Source organism: Manis pentadactyla, chromosome 12 (assembly GCF_030020395.1).
Source record: "Manis pentadactyla isolate mManPen7 chromosome 12, mManPen7.hap1, whole genome shotgun sequence".
NCBI classification, from domain to species: domain Eukaryota; kingdom Metazoa; phylum Chordata; class Mammalia; order Pholidota; family Manidae; genus Manis; species Manis pentadactyla.
Window position 1 is genome coordinate 16,896,988 of NC_080030.1, and position 19,566 is coordinate 16,916,553.

At 39.6% G+C, this 19,566-nt stretch overlaps 1 protein-coding gene across 1 annotated transcript; it reads left to right on the forward strand.

Annotated features, from left to right (window-relative positions):
• Window positions 1-6,841: 6,841 nt before the first annotated feature.
• On the forward strand, window positions 6,842-9,719 carry LOC118929197 (olfactory receptor 7G2-like). Its single transcript, XM_036919113.2, has 2 exons — window positions 6,842-7,749; window positions 9,662-9,719. Exons 1-2 carry the CDS (start codon window positions 6,842-6,844, stop codon window positions 9,717-9,719), a joined length of 966 nt encoding a protein of 321 aa, XP_036775008.2.
• The last annotated feature ends 9,847 nt before the right edge of the window (window positions 9,720-19,566 follow it).

A 19,566-nucleotide genomic window follows, 5' to 3' on the forward strand; every position in this document is an offset into this window, starting at 1 on the left:
TCTTCTGATGGTGTCCTTTGCTGTACAGAAGCTTTTCAGTTTGATGTAGTCCCACTTGTTCAATTTTGATTTTCTATCACTTGCCTGAGATGTGTTCAGGAAAATCTTGCACATGCTGATATTCAAGAGAATATAATTTTTGCCTAGGTTTTCCTCTAAGAGTTTTATGGTACCAAGACATATATTTGGGTCTTTGATCCATTTCTAGTTTATTTTTTGTGTATGGGTTTATACAGTGATCCAGTTCATTCTCGTACATGTAGTTGTCCCGTTTTCCCAGCACCAGTTATTTGAAGAGGCTGTCTTTTCCCCATTTTATATTCATGGATCCTTTATTGAATATTATTTGAGCATATATGTGTGGGTTTATATCGGGTCCCTCTATTCGTTACATTGATCTGTGGCTCTGTTCTTGTGCCAGTACTAAATTATCTTGATTACTGTGGTTTTGTAGCAGAGCTTGAAGGTGGGGAGTGTAATCCCCCCAGCTTTATGCTTCCTTCTCAGGATTGCTTTGCCTATTCGGGGTCCTTTGTACTTCCATATGAATTTTAGAACCATTTGCTCTGGTTCGTTGACAAATGCTGTTGGTATTTTGATAGGGATTGCATTGAATCTGTAGATTGCTGTAGGCAGGATGGCCATTATGACAATATTACTTCTTCCTATATATGAGCACGGGATGTGTTTCCATTTACTGGTATCTAATTTTTCTCACTAGCGTCTTGTAGTTTTCAGAGTATAGGTCTTTCACTTCCTTTGTTAGGTTTATAACTAGGTATTGTATTCTTTTTGATGCAAGTGTAAATGGAGTTGTTTACCTGATTTCTCTTTCTGCTAGTTCATCATTAGTATATAGGAAAGCAACAGATTTCTGTGTATTAATTTTGTATCCTGCAACTTTGCTGAATTAAGTCACTAGTTCTGATAGTTCTTTGGTGGAGTCTTTAAGGCTTCTATATATAATAAATAACATGTCCTTTGCAAACAGTGTCAGTTGAACTTCTTCCTTGCCAATTTGGATGCCTTCTATTTCTGGTGTTGTCTGATTGCATGCTAGAACCTTCATTATTGTATTGAATAAAACTATTGAGCGTGGGCATCCTTGTCTTGTTCCCCAATCTTACAGGAAAAGCTTTCAGCTTCTCACTGTTACATATGATGTTGGCTGTGGGTTTGTAATATATGGCCTTTACCATGCTGAGGTACTTACCTCTATACCCATTTTGTTGACAGTTTTTATCATGAACGGATGTTGAAATTTCTCCAATGCTTTTTCAGCATTTATTGAGGTGATCATGTGATTTTTGTCCTTCTGTTTGTTGATGTGGTGTATGATTTTGATTGATTTACAAATATTGTACCATACTTGTATCCCTGGAATAAATCCCACTTGGTTATGATAGATGATCTTTTTGATGTGTTTTTTGGATTTGGTTTGCTAATATTTTGATGAGTATTTTTGCATCTGTGTTCATTACAGATATTTGCTTGTAATTTTCTTTTATTGTGGTGTCTTTGTCTGGTTTTCATATGAGAGTGATGCTGGCCTCACAGAAAGAGTTTGGAAGTGTTCCCTCTTCTACTTTTTGGGGCACTTTAAGTAGGAGGACTCTTCCTTAAATGTTTGATAAAATTCATCAGTGAAGCCATCTTCTGTGGGAGTTTTATTCTTAGGTAGTGTTTTGATTACCAATTGAACATCATTGCTGGTAATTTGTCTGTTCAGATTTTCTGTTTTTTCCTGGATTAACCTTGGAAGACTGTATTTTTCTAGAAAACTGTCCTTTTCTTCTAGGTTGTCCAATTTGTTGGCATCTTTTTTTTCACTTTTTTTGGTATCATTAATCTACAATTACATGAGCAACACTGTGGTTACTAGATTACCCCCATTATCAAGTACCCACTACATACCCCATTCAGTCACTGTCCATCAGTGCAGTAAGATGCTATAGAGTCACTATTTGTCTTCTCTGTGTTGTACAGCTCTCCCTGTGCCCCCCTTCATTTTGTGTGCTAATCATAATGCCTCTTTCCCTCCTTATCCCTCCCTTCCTCTCCAATTCCTTTCCCTATTGTAACTATTAGTCCTTTCTTCAGTTCTGTGAGTCTGCTATTTTGTTCCTTCAGCTTTTTCTTTGTTCTTATACTCCACAGATGAGTTAAATCATTTGATACTTGGCTTTCTCCACCTGGCTTATTTCACTGAGCATAATACCTTCCAACTCCATCCATGTTGTTGCAAATGGTAGGATTTTTTTACTTCTTTTGGCTGAAAAAATATTGCGTTGTGTATATGTACCACATCTTCTTTATCCATTCGTCTACATATGGACACTTAGGTTGCTTCCATTTCTTGGCTATTGTAAATAGTGCTGTGATAAACAAAGGGGTACATATGTCTTTTTCAAACTGGACTGCTGCATTCTTAGGCTAAATTCCTAGGAGTGCAATTCCTGGGTCAAATGGTATTTCTATTTTGACTTTTTTGAGGAACTTCCACACTGAGAGAAGACAGAGAGAGGAAAAAGATCACTTATAAAGGAAACCCCATCAGGCTATCAGCAGACTTCTCAGCAGAAACCTTACAGGCCAGAAGGGAGTGGCAGGATATACTTAATGAAAGGAAACAGAAGGGACGCAAAACAAGAATACTTTATCCAGCAAAATTATCATTTAAATTTGGAGGGATTAAAGAATTTCCAGATAAGCAAAAGTGGAGGGAATTCACCACCAACAAACCATCTCTATAGGGTATCTTACAGGGACTGCTCTAAGTGGAAGTGCTATAAGGATAAATAGCTGCCACCAGAGAACATGAACCCACAGTAAAGGTAGTAGACCAATTAATTCCTAAAAAATACAAAATTAGATCAACTACTCACAAAGTTAGTCAAGGGATACACAGAGTGAAGAATATGATACCATATATATAATGTGAGGGGGAGGAGGAATGGGAGGGGGAAAAGTACCTTTTTAAAAAGAATAGAGTACTTAGCAATTTAAGATGGCCTGTAAGACAGTAAGGAAGCTTTGACCCTTTGGTAACCATGAATCCAAAGCCTGCAATGGCAGTAAGTACATACCTATTGATAATCACCCTAAATGAAAATGGTCTGAATGCACCAATCAAAAGACACAGAGTCACTGAATTGATAAAAAAAAAACAAGTCCCATATATATGCTGCCTACAAGAGACTCACTTCAGACCCAAAGACTTACACAGACTAAAAGTGAAGGGATGGAAAAAGATATTTCATGCGACTAACAGGAGGAAAAAGCAGGAGTAGCAGTACTTGTATCAGGCATAGATTTCAAAACAAAGGAAGTCACAAGAGACAAAGAAGGACATTGTATAATGATATAATGTCCACCAGGCATTTGGGATGGCTGCTTCCCTAGGCTGCGAGGCCAGGTGTTTACCATCCTTTTCTCTTTCTGCACTGCACACAGCTTGCACGTGTGCAAACATCAGCTTCCTCTATTTGGCCATAACCACTATAAATATCTATGTTCCCAATATAGAAGCACCTAGATATGTAAAACAAGTACTAACAGAACTAGAGGTGGAAACAGAATGCAACATATATAGCCAATTAATATTCGATGAAGAAGCCATGAATATGCAATGCAGAAGACACTCTCTTCAACAACTAGTACTGGGAAAACTGGAAAACTACATGTAAGAGAGTGAAACTGCATTATTGCCTAACTCCATACATAAAAGTAAACTCAAAGTGAATCAAAGACCTGAATGTAAGTCATCATACCATAAAACTCTTAGAAGAAAACATAGGCAAAAATCTCTTGAATATAAACATGAGAAACTGTTTCCTGAACACACCTCCTCAGGCAAGGGAAACAAAATTAAAAATAACAAACAGGACTACATCAAACGAAAAAGCTTCTGTTCAGCAAAGGACACCATCAGCAATACAAAATGCCTTCTACAGTATGGGAGAAAATATTTGTAATTGACTTATCTGATCAGGGGTTAACATCTAAAATATACAATTTAGAACTGGTTTCCTGATATCACTAACAGGATTGGATGTCACAGCTTCTACTGAAAACATGCAGACTGGGTCCAAATAGAGAAAGCTGATGTTTGCACACGTGCAAAGTGTGTGCAATGCAGAGAGAGAAAAGGATGGTAAACACCTGGCCTCACAGCCTAGGGAAGCAGCCATCCCAAATGCCTTCCTTCTAGAGTCTTGGTCTTTAAGGGTTTGCATTGTCCTGGGACCTGAATAATAACGAAAGTCTGTATAATGAGGAGCTTTGGATGTTGAGTCCCCAGGGATGCAGAGACTGCAAATAGTGTGTCTGTGACCACCTCAGTCAACAGCCCTGCCCAGTCAGGAGGCAACAACTGAGCCACCTCCCTTCCATGGTCACTGCTGACCTGGGATTTCACTGTGCCTGTCTGCCCTTCACAGAAGCAGAACTTCTGTCTCCATTGTTCAGTTTCCAGGAAACATATCAAGCATCATCCCGCAGTGATGCCAACCAGGTAATATAATGTCCACTAGACAGTGCTCTGACATGAGGTCAGCATTTATGAGACACGCATGAAGACAAGCTGCTAGGACTAACCCTCCTTATAGGGATCAGCTTCACCCGAAGCCACATACATGCACCCATAGAAGAGCTTTGGTGTCATGTTGGCTGCCTGACTGTGAGGACTGAGGAGGAGGAAATGCAGACCCAACCCACAGAGCAGGCTGCCACCTTTGTCTACTTGTCCCTCTTTCTAAAATGAGCAAATATTTTGTATTATAAGACAGCATAATCAATTGGAAATGTCACCATTAACCCCTTTCCTGAATTAGAAAACACTAACACTCTACTATATCAGCCTATTTTTTTACTTCCCCTTCATTCCTGACTCCCTCCACAGAGGCAGCACCAATGTGACGGTGTTCCCCAGCATGCGATCGTATTGGGTGTTTATACATATATTTGTTTAATTAAAATATAGTTGATATACAATATTACACTGGTTTCAGATGCACAATATAATGATGTAATAATTATATACATTAGTAAATGCTTACTACTGTGATATATATATATATATTTAATGTACATATTAATTTTTCCAATGACAATTTCGTAACATCTATCAGCTGGGAAATGGTGTCTTGAGTTAGGATGTACAATGCAGAACACTCTATGGGAGTTCAAATGAATGAGGAAAGCTGAGCATCAATAAACATGTGTAGCAGAAAAGCCAGTTGTAAACACACAGAACATAACACTCTGTGTCTGTGCACCTCTTTAAAAAGCAAGAACGATGCAGCTGGTTTTGCAGGAATAGTACCTCATATAAGAAAAAGTGCAGGTGGATAATGGATATCAAGCTAGTACAACGTTTCCTGCTGGGAAGGAAAGGAACCCAAATTGTACAAACCTTGATGTGGGGCTTCAGATGTACCTCTTGTTTCCTGTAATAAAAATACCTCTAGGAAGGATGGGGAGGAGTGTGAAATAGCTAATGTTGGCAGGAGGGTACTCAGTCATTCACCACCATTCTCTGTACTTTCTAATATTTGAATAATCCCTCATAGAAACATACCAATGTCCTTTTAAGCGTATTTAATATGTTTGCATGCCATAGAATTTATATCAGTTTTTGGTCCTGTAAGTTTCCATTGATTTGCATATCAAGTTTATTTTACTATTTAATTCATTTTCATGGCTTTATGTCCATGCCAAATTGATATGTTGGTATTTCCTTTCTTTCCCTGTACATGACCAAATTTCTTAGAGGGACTTTCAGCACATCAGCACATCCTGAAATGTGCACGTATCACCCTAGGTATGTCCTCTCTTTGTTCTTCTTTCCTCAATGGGACCATACCCCACACCAGGTCCATCTTAGGAGTGGAACAGGCCAGGTGCTGTGGTTCATGGCAGAAAAAAGTGTCACAACTGGAAATGTGGGTCCTGCCTGAGGTCCCGTGTGCTGGTGGGTCTAACCTACTCACTTCTTATCATTATGAGAATTCCCAATATCCCAACAAGAACACTGGGCTTCTTTCTCAGCAGTTAAAAAGTTTTCGCAGCTCACACGGCAAGTGCAGGAGCCTGGATTAAATTCACAGTGTATGAATCTATATTATACCAACTGACCAGTCCTCTGACAACCACTTCTCTCCAGAGGAGTCGGAGAACCTCGGGTGCACAGGACATGCCTGTTTGGATGTGTGACACTGGTGCTCCCTTACACGTCTGTGTGTCCAGCACAAGTTGTCATTATTCATATCTGTCTATTCAGTATCCTATGCATTTCATCCTTCCCCATGCAGCTGGGTTTTGTTTTTCTCATATAATGTCTCTCACATTAAGAGAAGATGATCCTGAAGATGAGACAGATTCTGTAATTTCATTCTCATCTTTCTGATTGCCTGGAGTTGTGGAATATTCTGAGGGAATAAACCCATGTGGTCTTTATTCTGATCTCGGGACTTACTGCAGTGTGTCAGTCATTCTCAATAAAATTTGGGTTGATCAAGGAAGAAGATGGTAGAGAAGGAGGGAGGGAAGTAGGATAGAGAGAGATAAAAGGAGAGGAAAAGATTTTTGTATTACCTGGGGTTCATGGGGTGCATGAGCGTGATTCTCGGGTAACAGTCCTCAGTCGTTAGTGTAGGTCAGCATTATCTGCAGAGATGTAAAAACATGTTGCTGGGCACCAGCCCTGGGACGTGTCATCAGTAAGAAGGAGCAGGACCCGAGGATTGGCATTTCTAACAAGTACCCAGGTGCTGTGGCTGGTCCACAGACCATATGTTTTATTTTCTTGTCACCCAATATTTTCTATAGGTTCATTAACTTCATGGATCCCAGAAATCACACAGATATTTCCGAATTCCTCCTCCTGGGATTGACACAGGAGCCAGAACTGCAACCCCTTCTCTTTGGGCTGTTCCTGTCCATGTACCTGGTCACCGTCCTGGGGAACCTGCTCATCATCCTGGCTGTCAGCTGTGACCCCCACCTCCACACCCCCATGTACTTCTTCCTCTCCCACCTGTCCCTGGCTGACATCTCTTTAAGCACAACCACCATCCCCAAGATGCTGGTGAACATCCAGGCACAGAATCAGCACATCAGTTATACAGGCTGCATTGCCCAGATCTTCTTTGTCCTTGTTTTTATTAGTTTTGAAAGCTCCCTCCTTGCAGTAATGGCCTATGACCGCCATGTGGCCATCTGCCATCCACTGAGGTACACGGTCATTATGACCCCCCGGCTCTGTGTGCTGTTGATTCTGCTCCCTCTGCTCCTCAGCATCATGGATGCCCTGCTCCACAGTCTGATGGCGCTGAGGCTGTCCTTCTGCACAAACAGGGAAATCCCCCACTTCTTCTGTGAACTTGCTCAGGTCATCAAGCTGGCCTGCTCTGACACCCTCATCAATAACATCCTGATATATATTGTGGCTGGTGTATTTGGAGGTATTCCTGTCTCTGGAATCATTTTGTCTTATACTCAAATTGTCTCTTCTGTTTTGAGAATACCCTCGGTGGAGGGAAAGCTTAAAGTTTTTTCCACGTGTGGGTCTCACCTCTCAGTTGTTTCCTTGTTCTATGGGACAGGTTTAGGGGTGTACATTAGCTCTGCAGTTACTGACTCTTCCAGGAAGGCTGCAGTGACTTCAGTGATGTACATCGTGGTTCCACAAATGATGAACCCCTTCATCTACAGCCTGAGGAATAGGGACATAAAGGGGGCCTTGAGGAACATAATCAGTAGGATACCTCTGTCTTCAATGGTGTCAACTGCTTTAGACTTGTTTTTATTGAATGAGTCAAAATGACAGGATCTTTGTGTGAGTCGGATGACTGTTTCTTCCACTACCATGTGCCTCTAAAATGATTAAATGACATAATGGCCAAGTGCATTTCAATGTGGGGTTGAAACACAGTCATGCTTTTTGTCCAGCTAATTGGTGTTTGAGAATGATTTCAGTTCTCTCAACTCAGTTTCTTTTCTCAGGGTCCATATGAGCAATGCTCAGTCAGGGGTTCCAGTTTTAGTGGGGTTTTCTTTCTTTTGTACTTTACTCTCCAAACAAGGAGCATTGCACAATGTGGATAGGATAGGATTAAAGCAAATCGGTGGTCATTTCTAGAAACTACCTTTTGTCTGATCCTTTCAGTCCCCAATCTCATACTCAGTGAGAGTAGTCATTGGTAAACATACTCTTCTGAGGCAACCTTGGCATCCAGCACATTCATTTACATTAACTATAAAATCAACATAATTAGATTCTCTCAGTGGTTTGAGATGATTGTGAGATATTTGAGATTCATCAGTGGGAAGCAGATACAGGTGTCATTCTTGGACACATGGTAGGAAACAGAAATCTTTCCTTCCCTTGGTCAGCTGATACTAGACCTTTCCATAGAGTCAAAAGAAGTCATATGTAGAATGGTGTGGTCTTCTGAATATATAGCCACATCCGAATTTTCCCTTATCAAGATATCATATAAATATTAACTTGTGTGTCAATAGAATCAATGATACTTATTTAGAAAAAAAGTCTTTTTAAAAAAATATTTATTTTTTAATTAAGTTATTATTGATATACACTCTTATGAAGGTTTCACATGAAAAAACAATGTGGTTACTACATTTACTCATATTATCAAGTCCCCACCCAGACCCCAATGCAGTCACTGTCCATCAGTGCAGCGAGATGCCATAGAGTCACCAGGAAAAAAGTCTTTACAGTGAAGGACCTTCAGCTGGATTATCTAGAGGAATGGAAATACATGTAATCACATGTATCCATAGCATACAGACAGATAAGGAAAAGAAACAAAGAGAAAGTGGGAGCAACGTAACCACGCACAGAAATTGGGTTCATGCAGCCAATACTTAATTGCCAGTATTGTACATTTTACCCTACAAAAATGTCATTTTTATAACTTCATGCAGCTTTTTATTGCTTCTGCATGTACATGTATACAATGTATTGCAAAGTTTTGCTTCTTTTTGACTTTGTTAGAGTTTCAACTCAATGAATGAATATCTCTTGGTCGTTATTCTCTTCATTTCACTTCTGAGGTTTAATCGGTTTGTGGGGTTTGGCAGCTATTTGTTTATTTTCAGTGTTCTCTATTTATATGACTTAGGGTTACAATAAAAAAGATAGGTTTTTTGATGTTGATGAAATTTTGGGCAAATATTTTTCTCCTATTATGAGTAAAGCTGTTTGAATATTCTCTTCTATATCTCCTGGGATAAATCAGAGATGGTTTTATAGTTGGAGTGGAATTATTGGTTTCTGTGAAGTATCTTTCCTCCTCTGTAGTTACAAAGGGTTTTCCTGAGCAGTTGGACCAATTTACCGACACATTGCACGGTCCTGCTATTCTACATCATCACCAAAACATTTTCAGTCAGTTTGAAAAAGGGCTGTAAAATATCATTTAATTAATTTACATTTCTCTTATTATGAGTGTAAGCATCTTCACATACTATTGGCCTTTTATTTATCTCCTTGTGTGACATCCATGTCTTATGGTATTTCCACTGAAATCTGTATCTGTCATGTTTCCATTGAGATGTCTATCATTTTCTTATTAATCCATGAGCTCCTTATTCAATTGGTATAGCCATCCTTTATGAGTTTATGCATTAAAAATCTATTCTTTAGTGGAGTTGCTCTTTTCATGTGCTTTATCTACAATGTTTGTGAGGCATAATTGTGCTGAATTTTGAAATAGTGTAATTTGTCCATATTTTCCCTGATCATTGGTGCTCAGTAGGACTAGATGTTGAAATCCCTACTTACTGTAATCTAAGGGACAGATATGTTTACCTTTTAAACTTGAGGCATAAAGCTATGTGAAATTAATTTTTATGTTTGGTGTGGGACAGGAATATCCAAATTTGTTTTTATGTCCAAGAGCATTTTATTACTATGTCCATCCATTCACTATAATGCCAATCAGTAATTAGTATACTGTTCATCTATACATTGATATTTCTCTCGATGTTGTTTTCAGAATAATAGATCTGATAGCTACCCTGTACCAATATACTGTGTCTCAATTATTGTATCAAGTCGTTCAGCTAAAACTAAATTTATTGTGATAACAAAGAAGTCCCATTTCCTATTTCAGTTACAATCACAATGATACATTACACCACAGGTTAACCACTCATGATAATTTGAAATTTATTGCAACATTATTAACTACAAGACCCATAATTTTGATCTATATCCTGTGAGGCTTAAAATATTGATGTACATGTTGAAGCTGCTATTATGAAATTGGGAAACATTGGTAGTGGAATTCTAAAAAGGGAGTGAAAAATTTGTTCATGCTTAGTCCATTACAGAATATATATTAGCATCTGCTCTGAGAGTGATATTGCCAAGGTGGTGGAATAGGAGGCCTTTCCCCTTACCTCCCCGCAGTGACAGTGATTTGGCCCACCCATGGGTTCTTAAAGGGTCATCAGGGTTCTCTACCTTGTCAAGTCTGCATTGTTTAATTCTCAAACCTTCCCTTAAATGACTTAACAGCAACATCGATTCAGTTTATTTATTTATATTTTATTGAAGTATAGCTGATAAACATTTACATTGGTTTCAAGTAGGAAACACAGTGGTTCAACAGGTACCCACATCATTACATGCTCACCCCAACGAATACAGGGACTTTCTATCAACATAAAAAAGATGTTAGAGAATCAGTGGCTATAGTCTCCATGCTATACTAGCATCCCTGTGACCAACTTTTTATTATCAACAATTATTATTGAGAATTTTTGTGCTCATTATACCTTTCACCATCTCTAGCCACCCACCTCACCTCCTGCCCCATGGTAATGACTAGTCCCTTCTCAGTGTCTATGAATCTACTGCAGTTTGGCAAGGGGTATTGTTTGTTTTGATTTTAGACTCCACAAATAAGTGAAATCATATGGTGTTTGTCTTTTACCACCTGGCTTATTTCACTTAGCATAATACCCTCTAAATCCATCCATGTTGTCTCAAATGGCAGCATGTTTTCTTTTTTTGGCTGAATAATATTCCATTGCATACATGTATCATGCCTTCTTTATCCATTCATCTATGATGGACACCTTGGTTGCTTCCATATCTTGGCTATTGTAAATGATGTAATAGTAAACATAGAGGTGTGTGTTCCCTTTCAAACTGGGAATTTTGTTTTCTTGGGTAAATTCATAGAAGTAGAATTACTGGGTTGTATGGTATTTCTATTTCTCATTTCTTGAGAAGCCTCCATACTGCTTTTCATAGTGACTGTAGCAATTTACATTCTGACCAACACTTTAGGAGGTTCCCTTTCCTCCACATCCTTGCCAACACTTGTTAGTCCTTGTCTGATGGATGGTGGCCATGCTGAATGGTGTGAGATGATACGTCATTCTGGTTTTAATTTGCATTTCCATGGTGACTAGTGATGCAAGAGCATCTTTTCATGCACTCTTGGCCATCTGTATTTCATCTGGGAAAATATGACTGATTCAGTTTATTTCTTACTAAAATACATTCCTTTATCATTTTTACGCATCACATATTATTATGGATTTATTCCCATGTCACTGGCTACTGTTTGTCTGTCTCTTATGATCATCTTCCTCATGTCCCCAGCCCTCAACTCAGGAGAGACCCTTGGGTCAGCATTCAGTCCTCTCCTGCAGCTGACCTCACTTCTTTGCAATAGGATCCAGGCTATTGCATGGTTTATAGAAAATCAACACACTAAGGACTCTCAAATTCAAGTCTCTATAGAGATCCTCTGTACTGAATTACAGAAGTGGATATTCAACTGTCCACTTGACATCCCCACATAGATGCCTAATACGCATTTTGATGAGAAAAATCTTGATATTAATCTACAAATATTATATGCACACACTTTCTCCCGTTATCATTGATGGCAAATCCAAATCTTCTTGTGCTGATCAGTTTTCTCTCACTGGGCACCACCCTTGATTCACTTTGTTCTCTTATAGCCTGTACCCAGTCTTTCAGAAATCCCTGTTGTTTGTATCATCAAAATGCATCCAGAATCCAGCCAAATATTAAAATCTCTGCAATAACCACATTGGTTGAGCCACTAAAATTTAGAATTGTTCAAAAACCACCTCACGTGGTCTACCCTGTGTCTGCCTTGTCATCAATTGTATGTTGATACGGTCTGTCTGACATTAGCTCTTTGATATGCTCTTTAATATTTTTCCCCATCTCTTATCTGTCTCAGCCCTTGCTGGCTTCCTTATGTTCTGATTATTCATTTTGTTTGTTTTCTATTACAGGATTGTTTTTATTGCTAGTTGTTAGCTTTTTGACTGGCAGATTTTATTTCAATGATAAATTTTTCCCTGCTCTCTTTTTCTACCAATGTGCTGCTGTTCTTTCTTCCTTGTGTAGTGCTTCACAATTACATTCACCAATCCCCAGTTCTCTACTTCTGAATTCAGTTTACTGACTCTTGTTTCTCAGTGACATTGAGAATACCACAGATCAAGCTGTAAGATTAGTTCACTTCTTCCTGGGAGGTTTGTTTGTTTGTTTTTGAATTTTTTAATTTCATCTAATATTTTGTTGTTATCATTTATCTACAATAACATGAAGAACATTATGTTTACTAGGGACCCCCTTCACCAAGTGCCCCCCCACAAAACCCATCACAGTCACTGTCCATCAGTGCAGTAAGATGCCATAGAATCACCACTTGTCCTCTCTGCATTGCACAGCCCTCCCCATGCCCCCCATATTATACATGCTAATCGTAATACCCCCTTTCTTCCCCTCACCTTATCCCTCCCTTCCCACCCATCCTCCCGAGTCCCTGTCCCTTTGGTAACTGCTAGTACATTCTTGAGTTCTGTGATTCTGCTGCTGTTTTGCTCCTTCAGTTTTTCTTTGTTCTTATACTCCACAGATGAGTGAAATCGTTTGGTATTTGTCTTTCTCTGCCTGGCTTATTTCACTGAGCATAATACCCTCCAGCTCCAGTAACAAAGGAGTGTGTGTACATGTGTGCAAAGTATGTAACACAGAGGTGGTCGAGAACAGGTGAAGAGGATGCATGGTGTACACTAGGCTTTCCAGGGCAGGAATCAGGCACTATGAATTCTATGCTTGAATTTTCTTAGTCTTTAAGGATTTGCATAGCCTAATGGATCAGAATGACATGAAAATAGTTTTTAATGAGTTGCACTGGATATCAGTCCCCCCAGAGCATAGAGACTGTGAGGAGTCAGTCCGTGACAACCTCCTGGAGCAGAGCTGACCTAGTCAGGAGGCGCACACCTGTGCTCCATGCTGGGGTGATCTTCCCTGACTGGGAGCCTCCTGCCTCACTTGGTGTCTCTGCCCTTCCTGAGGACAGATCTTCCGTCTTCCATGTCCAAGTGACATGTAAAGCATTGCTCCAAACTGGTACCAACCAGGTAACTTAAAGTCCCGTAGCTACGGCTTTGGTGAGGAAGACAGGTGTTTTACTACAATTGCCTCTATGGGAAGCAGGAGGGGATAGGCATGAAATGATCACAACCATGTGTGCCTGCTCTCCAGCCTAACTGTCTTCTCCTTGATAACAAGTTCCTATGTGCTTTTGTACTAATACGCAGCCAGCTCTTGATCTACTCATCTCCTAATCTCTCTAAAAACTGGCAGAATGTGTTCTCCTTCTGAGCAGCAGTCTGCCAGCTTATACATGTCCAGACATGCTTATACATGTTTCTGACATTTACTTCAATTCTTGTGTGTCATAGGGAAGGGTTTTGGAGAGGTTTTCATTTTCTGGCCAGTGTGTTTTTGATACAACATTGCACAGAAGGGTGTTTTTATTATCCCCGTAGCTGGGCTAGAGGATGCTGGGGAGAAAGTGTAGACACAGAGACTCAGCTGGCTGCCTTCCTTATACACCTGATTTTCTTTATAAAATTACCATATATTTTATGTAACTGAAGCAGAGAGAGTACAATAAATAAAAAACAGGACCACCTTTCAACTCATTCCAGGATTAACCGATGTTGACATTCTGCTGTATCATATTCAGTAAGTAGAGTAACAAAACAAAATGCTTACAGCAGGCATGTCTCCTGTCTCCCTGTCAATTCTTGTTCTGCTTCCCAGAGACAACATCACCTTGCTGGTGAAGTAATCCCCCAGGCTTTATGTTGTATATGTCTTCATACACAAACACAGCATAGAAGGCCCCAACCATAATACCCATGAATGAGGGAATAGAGAAATGAATTGTGATATAGCAATATAATGTATCAATCTTTGGTAATTAAAAATATTGAAGCAGGACTAAATATATAAACACTGATTTAAAAAATGAAAGATGCAAGAATGCCAATTATAAAAGACATATACAGTATCGTTCAGTGTACACAAAGCATTCAAAATACAGAACTGCAATTGTTTGTGGATATTAACTGTAAAAGTTTTAGGGTTACCAATAATAAAAGTTCTATTCTGGTTATTCACTCCAGAAGAATAGAATCAAGATTGTGAAACTATGTGACACGAGGACTTCATGTACACCTGTATTTTATTGCAATAAAAACACCTACAATGAGGATGGGAAAAAAATGAAGGCAGTGTAGGAAGTCAAGGCAAAAACCTCCTCCCCAAATCAAATAGAACATGAAAATACAGCAAATACAAGTACGCCTGAAATCAACCTGAAGACGGCAGAACTGACCACCTACATCTGGGGGAAAAGAGAGAACCCTGCAGAAAAGGGTAAAGTGACAAAGACATGATCTGGTTTAACCCAAGAGCTCCCCTCACCTAGGCCCACAAAGTTGAGTAAGAGGAGTGGAGCAGGGAGGGAGTAGAAGCCCAGGAGGACCCTGAACACCTGTCCCTGGAGATTTGCTCTGGGAGCATGAGCCCACATTGCATGGTATCCCGGTCATTGGTGGGGCTGGACAATAGACATGGCAGAACACTTGGGGAGGCTGAGATCCCAGCTGCCTGTGAAGAAAAGGAACACCCTACCTGCTCCCAAGAAGGATAGAAGAGTGGGCAGTATGAAAGACGTCCCAGCAGTGCGTGGGGTGCCAGAGGGGCATGGATTGCATAATATTCTCTGTGTGGAAGAAAGATCAGGTAGGCAATACGTCCTCAGCCCACGGTCAGCCCAACAGGTTGGGAGCCCTCAGGAGCTTCAGATGCTCCATCTCCCTCACTGATAACACAGCTCAAAGACTCCTCGTAGTGGTGCATGCCCTGCCAGCTCACAGTGAAATCACTCTTTAATCCCAGGTATGCAGGGGGAGAACCTACACCCTGCTCAACCTTCTTTTGGGCCAGCCAAGGAGCTTCATGCAAAAGCCAGCCTTGGGAGCTCCTTCTTCCCAGCAGGTGCTAGTCCTGTTCACCAGTGGTCCCTGCCATTGCAGCAGGCCATGCAGAGGGCAGTTCTGTCCACCACAGCTCCAGCCCAGTAACATAGCGCATGCATGTGCAGCTCAGCCCCAAGAGGTCTTTCTTCCTGGCAGCCACCAGTCCTGAGCCCCTGTCATTGCAGCAAGCTGGATGGAGGGTGGCTCCACCCAAGACAGCTCCACAGAGTATTCTTCCCTCTCCTGTGACCAGCTGATGACCCACACAGCCCACCTGAAATCAGAATACTACTAGCAAGGCACACAGGTGCAACACCCACTGCACACCAACAACTGGGGCCCCCACACAGGAAACTGAGCTCCTGGGCACTAGAGAGTGCCTCCTACACAAATCTATTATCCCATAAGAAACTCTAAAAAAATGAAGAAACATGAATTTGGCCAAAACAATAATTCAAGAAAAAAAAACTAGAAAGAGGGATTATTGAAACTGAAATCACCAATCTTCTCAATAAAGATTTCATAAGTCATAAACATGTTCACATATTTACACAAAAGTATACATTATTTCAGGAAGGACTTCAAGAAAGAGATAGAAAAACCTCAAAAGAAGCCACCCAGAGCTGATGAATACAGTATCTGAAATGAAACATACAACGGAGAGATTTAAATCTACATTAGACGAAGTAGAGGAAACAGTAAATGTAATAGAAGTTAGAGAACAGGAAAACCAAGAAGCTGAAGCACAGAGAGAAAAAAGGACCTCTAAGAATGAAAGAATAATAAGAGAGCTGTGTGGCCACACCTAATGAAACAACTTTCTGATTATAGGGGCACCAGAAGAAGGAAAGAGAGACGAAGGGATAGAAAGTATCTTTGAGGAAACAATTGCTGAAAACTTCCCCAATCTGGGGAAGGAAACAGACACTCAGGTCATGGAAGTGCAGAGATCTCCCAACAAAAGGAACCATAGGGAGACAATAACAAGACATATAATAATTAAAATGGCAAAGATTAAGGACAAGGAGAGAGTATTGTATGCAGCCAGAGACGGAAAAAAGATCACATATAAAAGAAACTCCACAGGCTATCAGCAAACTTTTCAGCAAAAACCTTACAGGAGAAAAATGTGGCATGATACATTTTACATAATGAAACAGAAGGGTCCCCAACCAAGAATACTCTATCCAGAAGGATTATCATGAAAATTTGAAGTGAGGATTAAACTATTCCCAGATAAGCAAAAGTTGAGGGACTTCACCACAGCCAAACCATTTTATATGTAGAAATACAAGAGTTCTTAAGGGACCTGCTCTAGATGGAAATGTTCCTAAGGCTAAATAGTTGTCATGAGAGAAAATTAACCCACAGTAAAGGTAGAAGAACAATTAATTACTAAGTAAATACAAAATTAAACCAGCAAAGTTAGTCAAGGGATACACAAAGAGTACAGAATATGACCTGGATATATAAAGAGTGGAGGAGGAAGAAGAAGAAGAAGAAAAGGTTTGGGGAAAAACCTTAAGAGTAATAAGTGATTAAAGATGGACAGTTAGATAGTAAGGAAACTGTCCTTGAACCTTTGGTGACCACAAATATAAAACCTACAATGGAAATAAGTACATATCTATCAATAATCACCCTAAATTTAAATGGACTGAATGAATGCTCCAACAAAAAAACAAGGAGTGGAAGAATGGATAAAAAAAACAAGACCCATCTGTATGCTGCCTACAAGACACTCACTTTAAACCCAAAGACATACACAGACTAAAAGTGAAGAGATGGAAAAAGATATTTCAAACAAATATTAGGGAGAAAAAATTAGGAACAGCAGTGCTTATATCAGACAGTAAACACATTTCCAAACAAAGAAAGTAGCAAGAGAAGAAGAAGGACATTACTTAATGATAAAGGGGTCAGCCCAACAAGAGGATATAACCATTATAAATATCTATGCACCCAGTATAGGAGCACCTGCATATGTGAAACAAATACAATTAAAGGGGGAAGTGGAATGTAACAGTTTCATTTTAGGAGACAACTACACACCAGTCACACCAATAGACAGATCAGCCAGACTGAAAATAAATAAGAAGACAGAGGCACTAACAATATATTAGAACAGATGGACCTAATGGACATCTACAGAACACTCCACCCAAAAGCAGCAGATACATATTCTTCTAAAGTGTACATGGAATGTTTCCAGAATAGATCACATATTAGGCTGTAAGTAGAGCCTCAATAAATTTAAAAAGATTGAAATTGTATCAACCAGCTTCTCAGATCATAAAGTATGGAATTAGAAATAGATTATGGAAAGAAAACGGAAAAGCTCATGAACACATTGAGGCTTAACTATCAATGGATCAATGGAAAAATAAAAACAGCTATCAAGATATATATGGAAACAAATGACAGCATCGCAACAGCCTGAAACCTGTGGGATACAGTGAAGGCAGTTGTAAGAGGACTGTACATGCAATAAAGTCTTACCGCAGGAAACAAAAAAAATCCAAAATTAACAGGCTAAGCCCACAATTAGTGATACTAGAAAAAGAAGAACAAATTAGTGAAAAAGAAAAGGTTCTTGACCTCTAATATAATGAAATAACAGAGCTTTCTGTCTTTACAAGGATTTCAGATATGTAGAATGTCAAGGAACTGGGCGGTAGGAATGCATTCAGTGCTCCACGTGTGTGTTGTTCCTGGATTGGTTCTGCTCAGGGTCACCAGGTGGTGGCACTAGTCACCCCCAGACACTGACATCCCAGACACTATGCCAGAGACAGAAAACCAGCTGACCTTCTCTGGGTCAGGTTAGTAGAGAATTTCCCATGGAGTCAACTAGAAGATATCTCTGCAGTGGATTATATGGTAACTCTCATCACATTCTACTTGTCCATAACCTATGCTCCTATGCCCAGTAACTTATTAATATTATGTGATAAAAGAGTGAATGTTATTTACCTGAAATTGGAGTGTTTTAGGGGATGACCTCCTCCCAGACTATCAACGTTGTGCCCTAAATATAATCACTTGTATCCTTACAAGTTAGACAGAGGTCGAAATGAGCCAGAGAAAAGGAAGATGTAATGTAACCAGGATGACACAAATTGGATTAATAGACAATATTTTATTTCCAGTATTGATCATTTCCTTCCTGATTTACTGTGTTAGAACTGACACATAAAATTGTGTTGTGCAGTGTGCTGATTTGATACATTTATGTATTGCAAAATGATTACCACCATAGCATTACCTAAACCTCTAAGTTGTCACATCAATAACATTTCTTCTTACGGTGAGAATATTTCAGTTCTACTCCTTAGGCAATATTCAATAGACCAAAATATCAAAAATACAGCATGACTAGTGATAACCTCCATGCTGCACATGAGATCCTCAGAAGCTAATCCTTTATCTAGAAGTTTGTGCTCTTGTATGAGCATCTCTATTCCTCCAGCTCCTTGGTAGCCAACATTCTACTATTTCTATGAGTTTGATTGTCTATTTGTTTATTTACTTAGTATTTATTGAAGTATAGCTGATAAACAGTATTATACTGGTTTCAGGTGTACAATACAGTGATTCACAGTGAGAAGAGTTTACCTCTTATTTGTCCCATGTGTTGTTGTTACTTTTGGTGTCACATTCAACAATCCTTGCCAAAAACAGTGTTAAAGAAATTTCCCTGCACTTACTTCTGAGAATTCTATGGTTTCAGGTCCCATGTTAGAGTCTTAAACCCACCTTAACATAATATTTCTGGGGGTTGTAAGATAATGATCCAATCTCATTTCATTGAATATGGTTACCAGTTTTCCATAAATCATTTATTGAAGAGATGGTCTTTTTCCCACTGAGCAATCTCAGTGCCCTTGTCAAATATAGGTTGACCATGTATGTGCTGGTTTATCTGTGGGCTCTTTCCTCTGTTGCACCCATCTGTGTGTCTGTTTCTATGCCAGGACCATTCTTCTTTGGTTACTTTAGCTTTGTGATATAGTTTGGGATTAGAAAACATGATGCCTATAGCTTTGTTTCTCTTAAGATGGCTTTGGCTGTTCAGGCTCTTTTACCGCTGTCATCAGTTGTCAGTGTCCAGGTCAGTGTCCTTAACCATGTTTCCTACCCGCCTCCCCCAGCCATCCATAGAATTCTTCATCTCTCAAACTGAAATCAGTACCTATTGATAGTCCA

Excerpts from the sequence above, each read along its gene's own strand:
- LOC118929197 (XM_036919113.2), top strand. The coding sequence starts at position 6,842 with ATGGATCCCAGAAATCACACAGATATTTCCGAATTCCTCCTCCTGGGA. Across the intron at positions 7,750-9,661 it reads ATAAAGGGGGCCTTGAGGAA|ATTCTTTAGTGGAGTTGCTC; the intron begins CATAATCAGTAG and ends CATTAAAAATCT.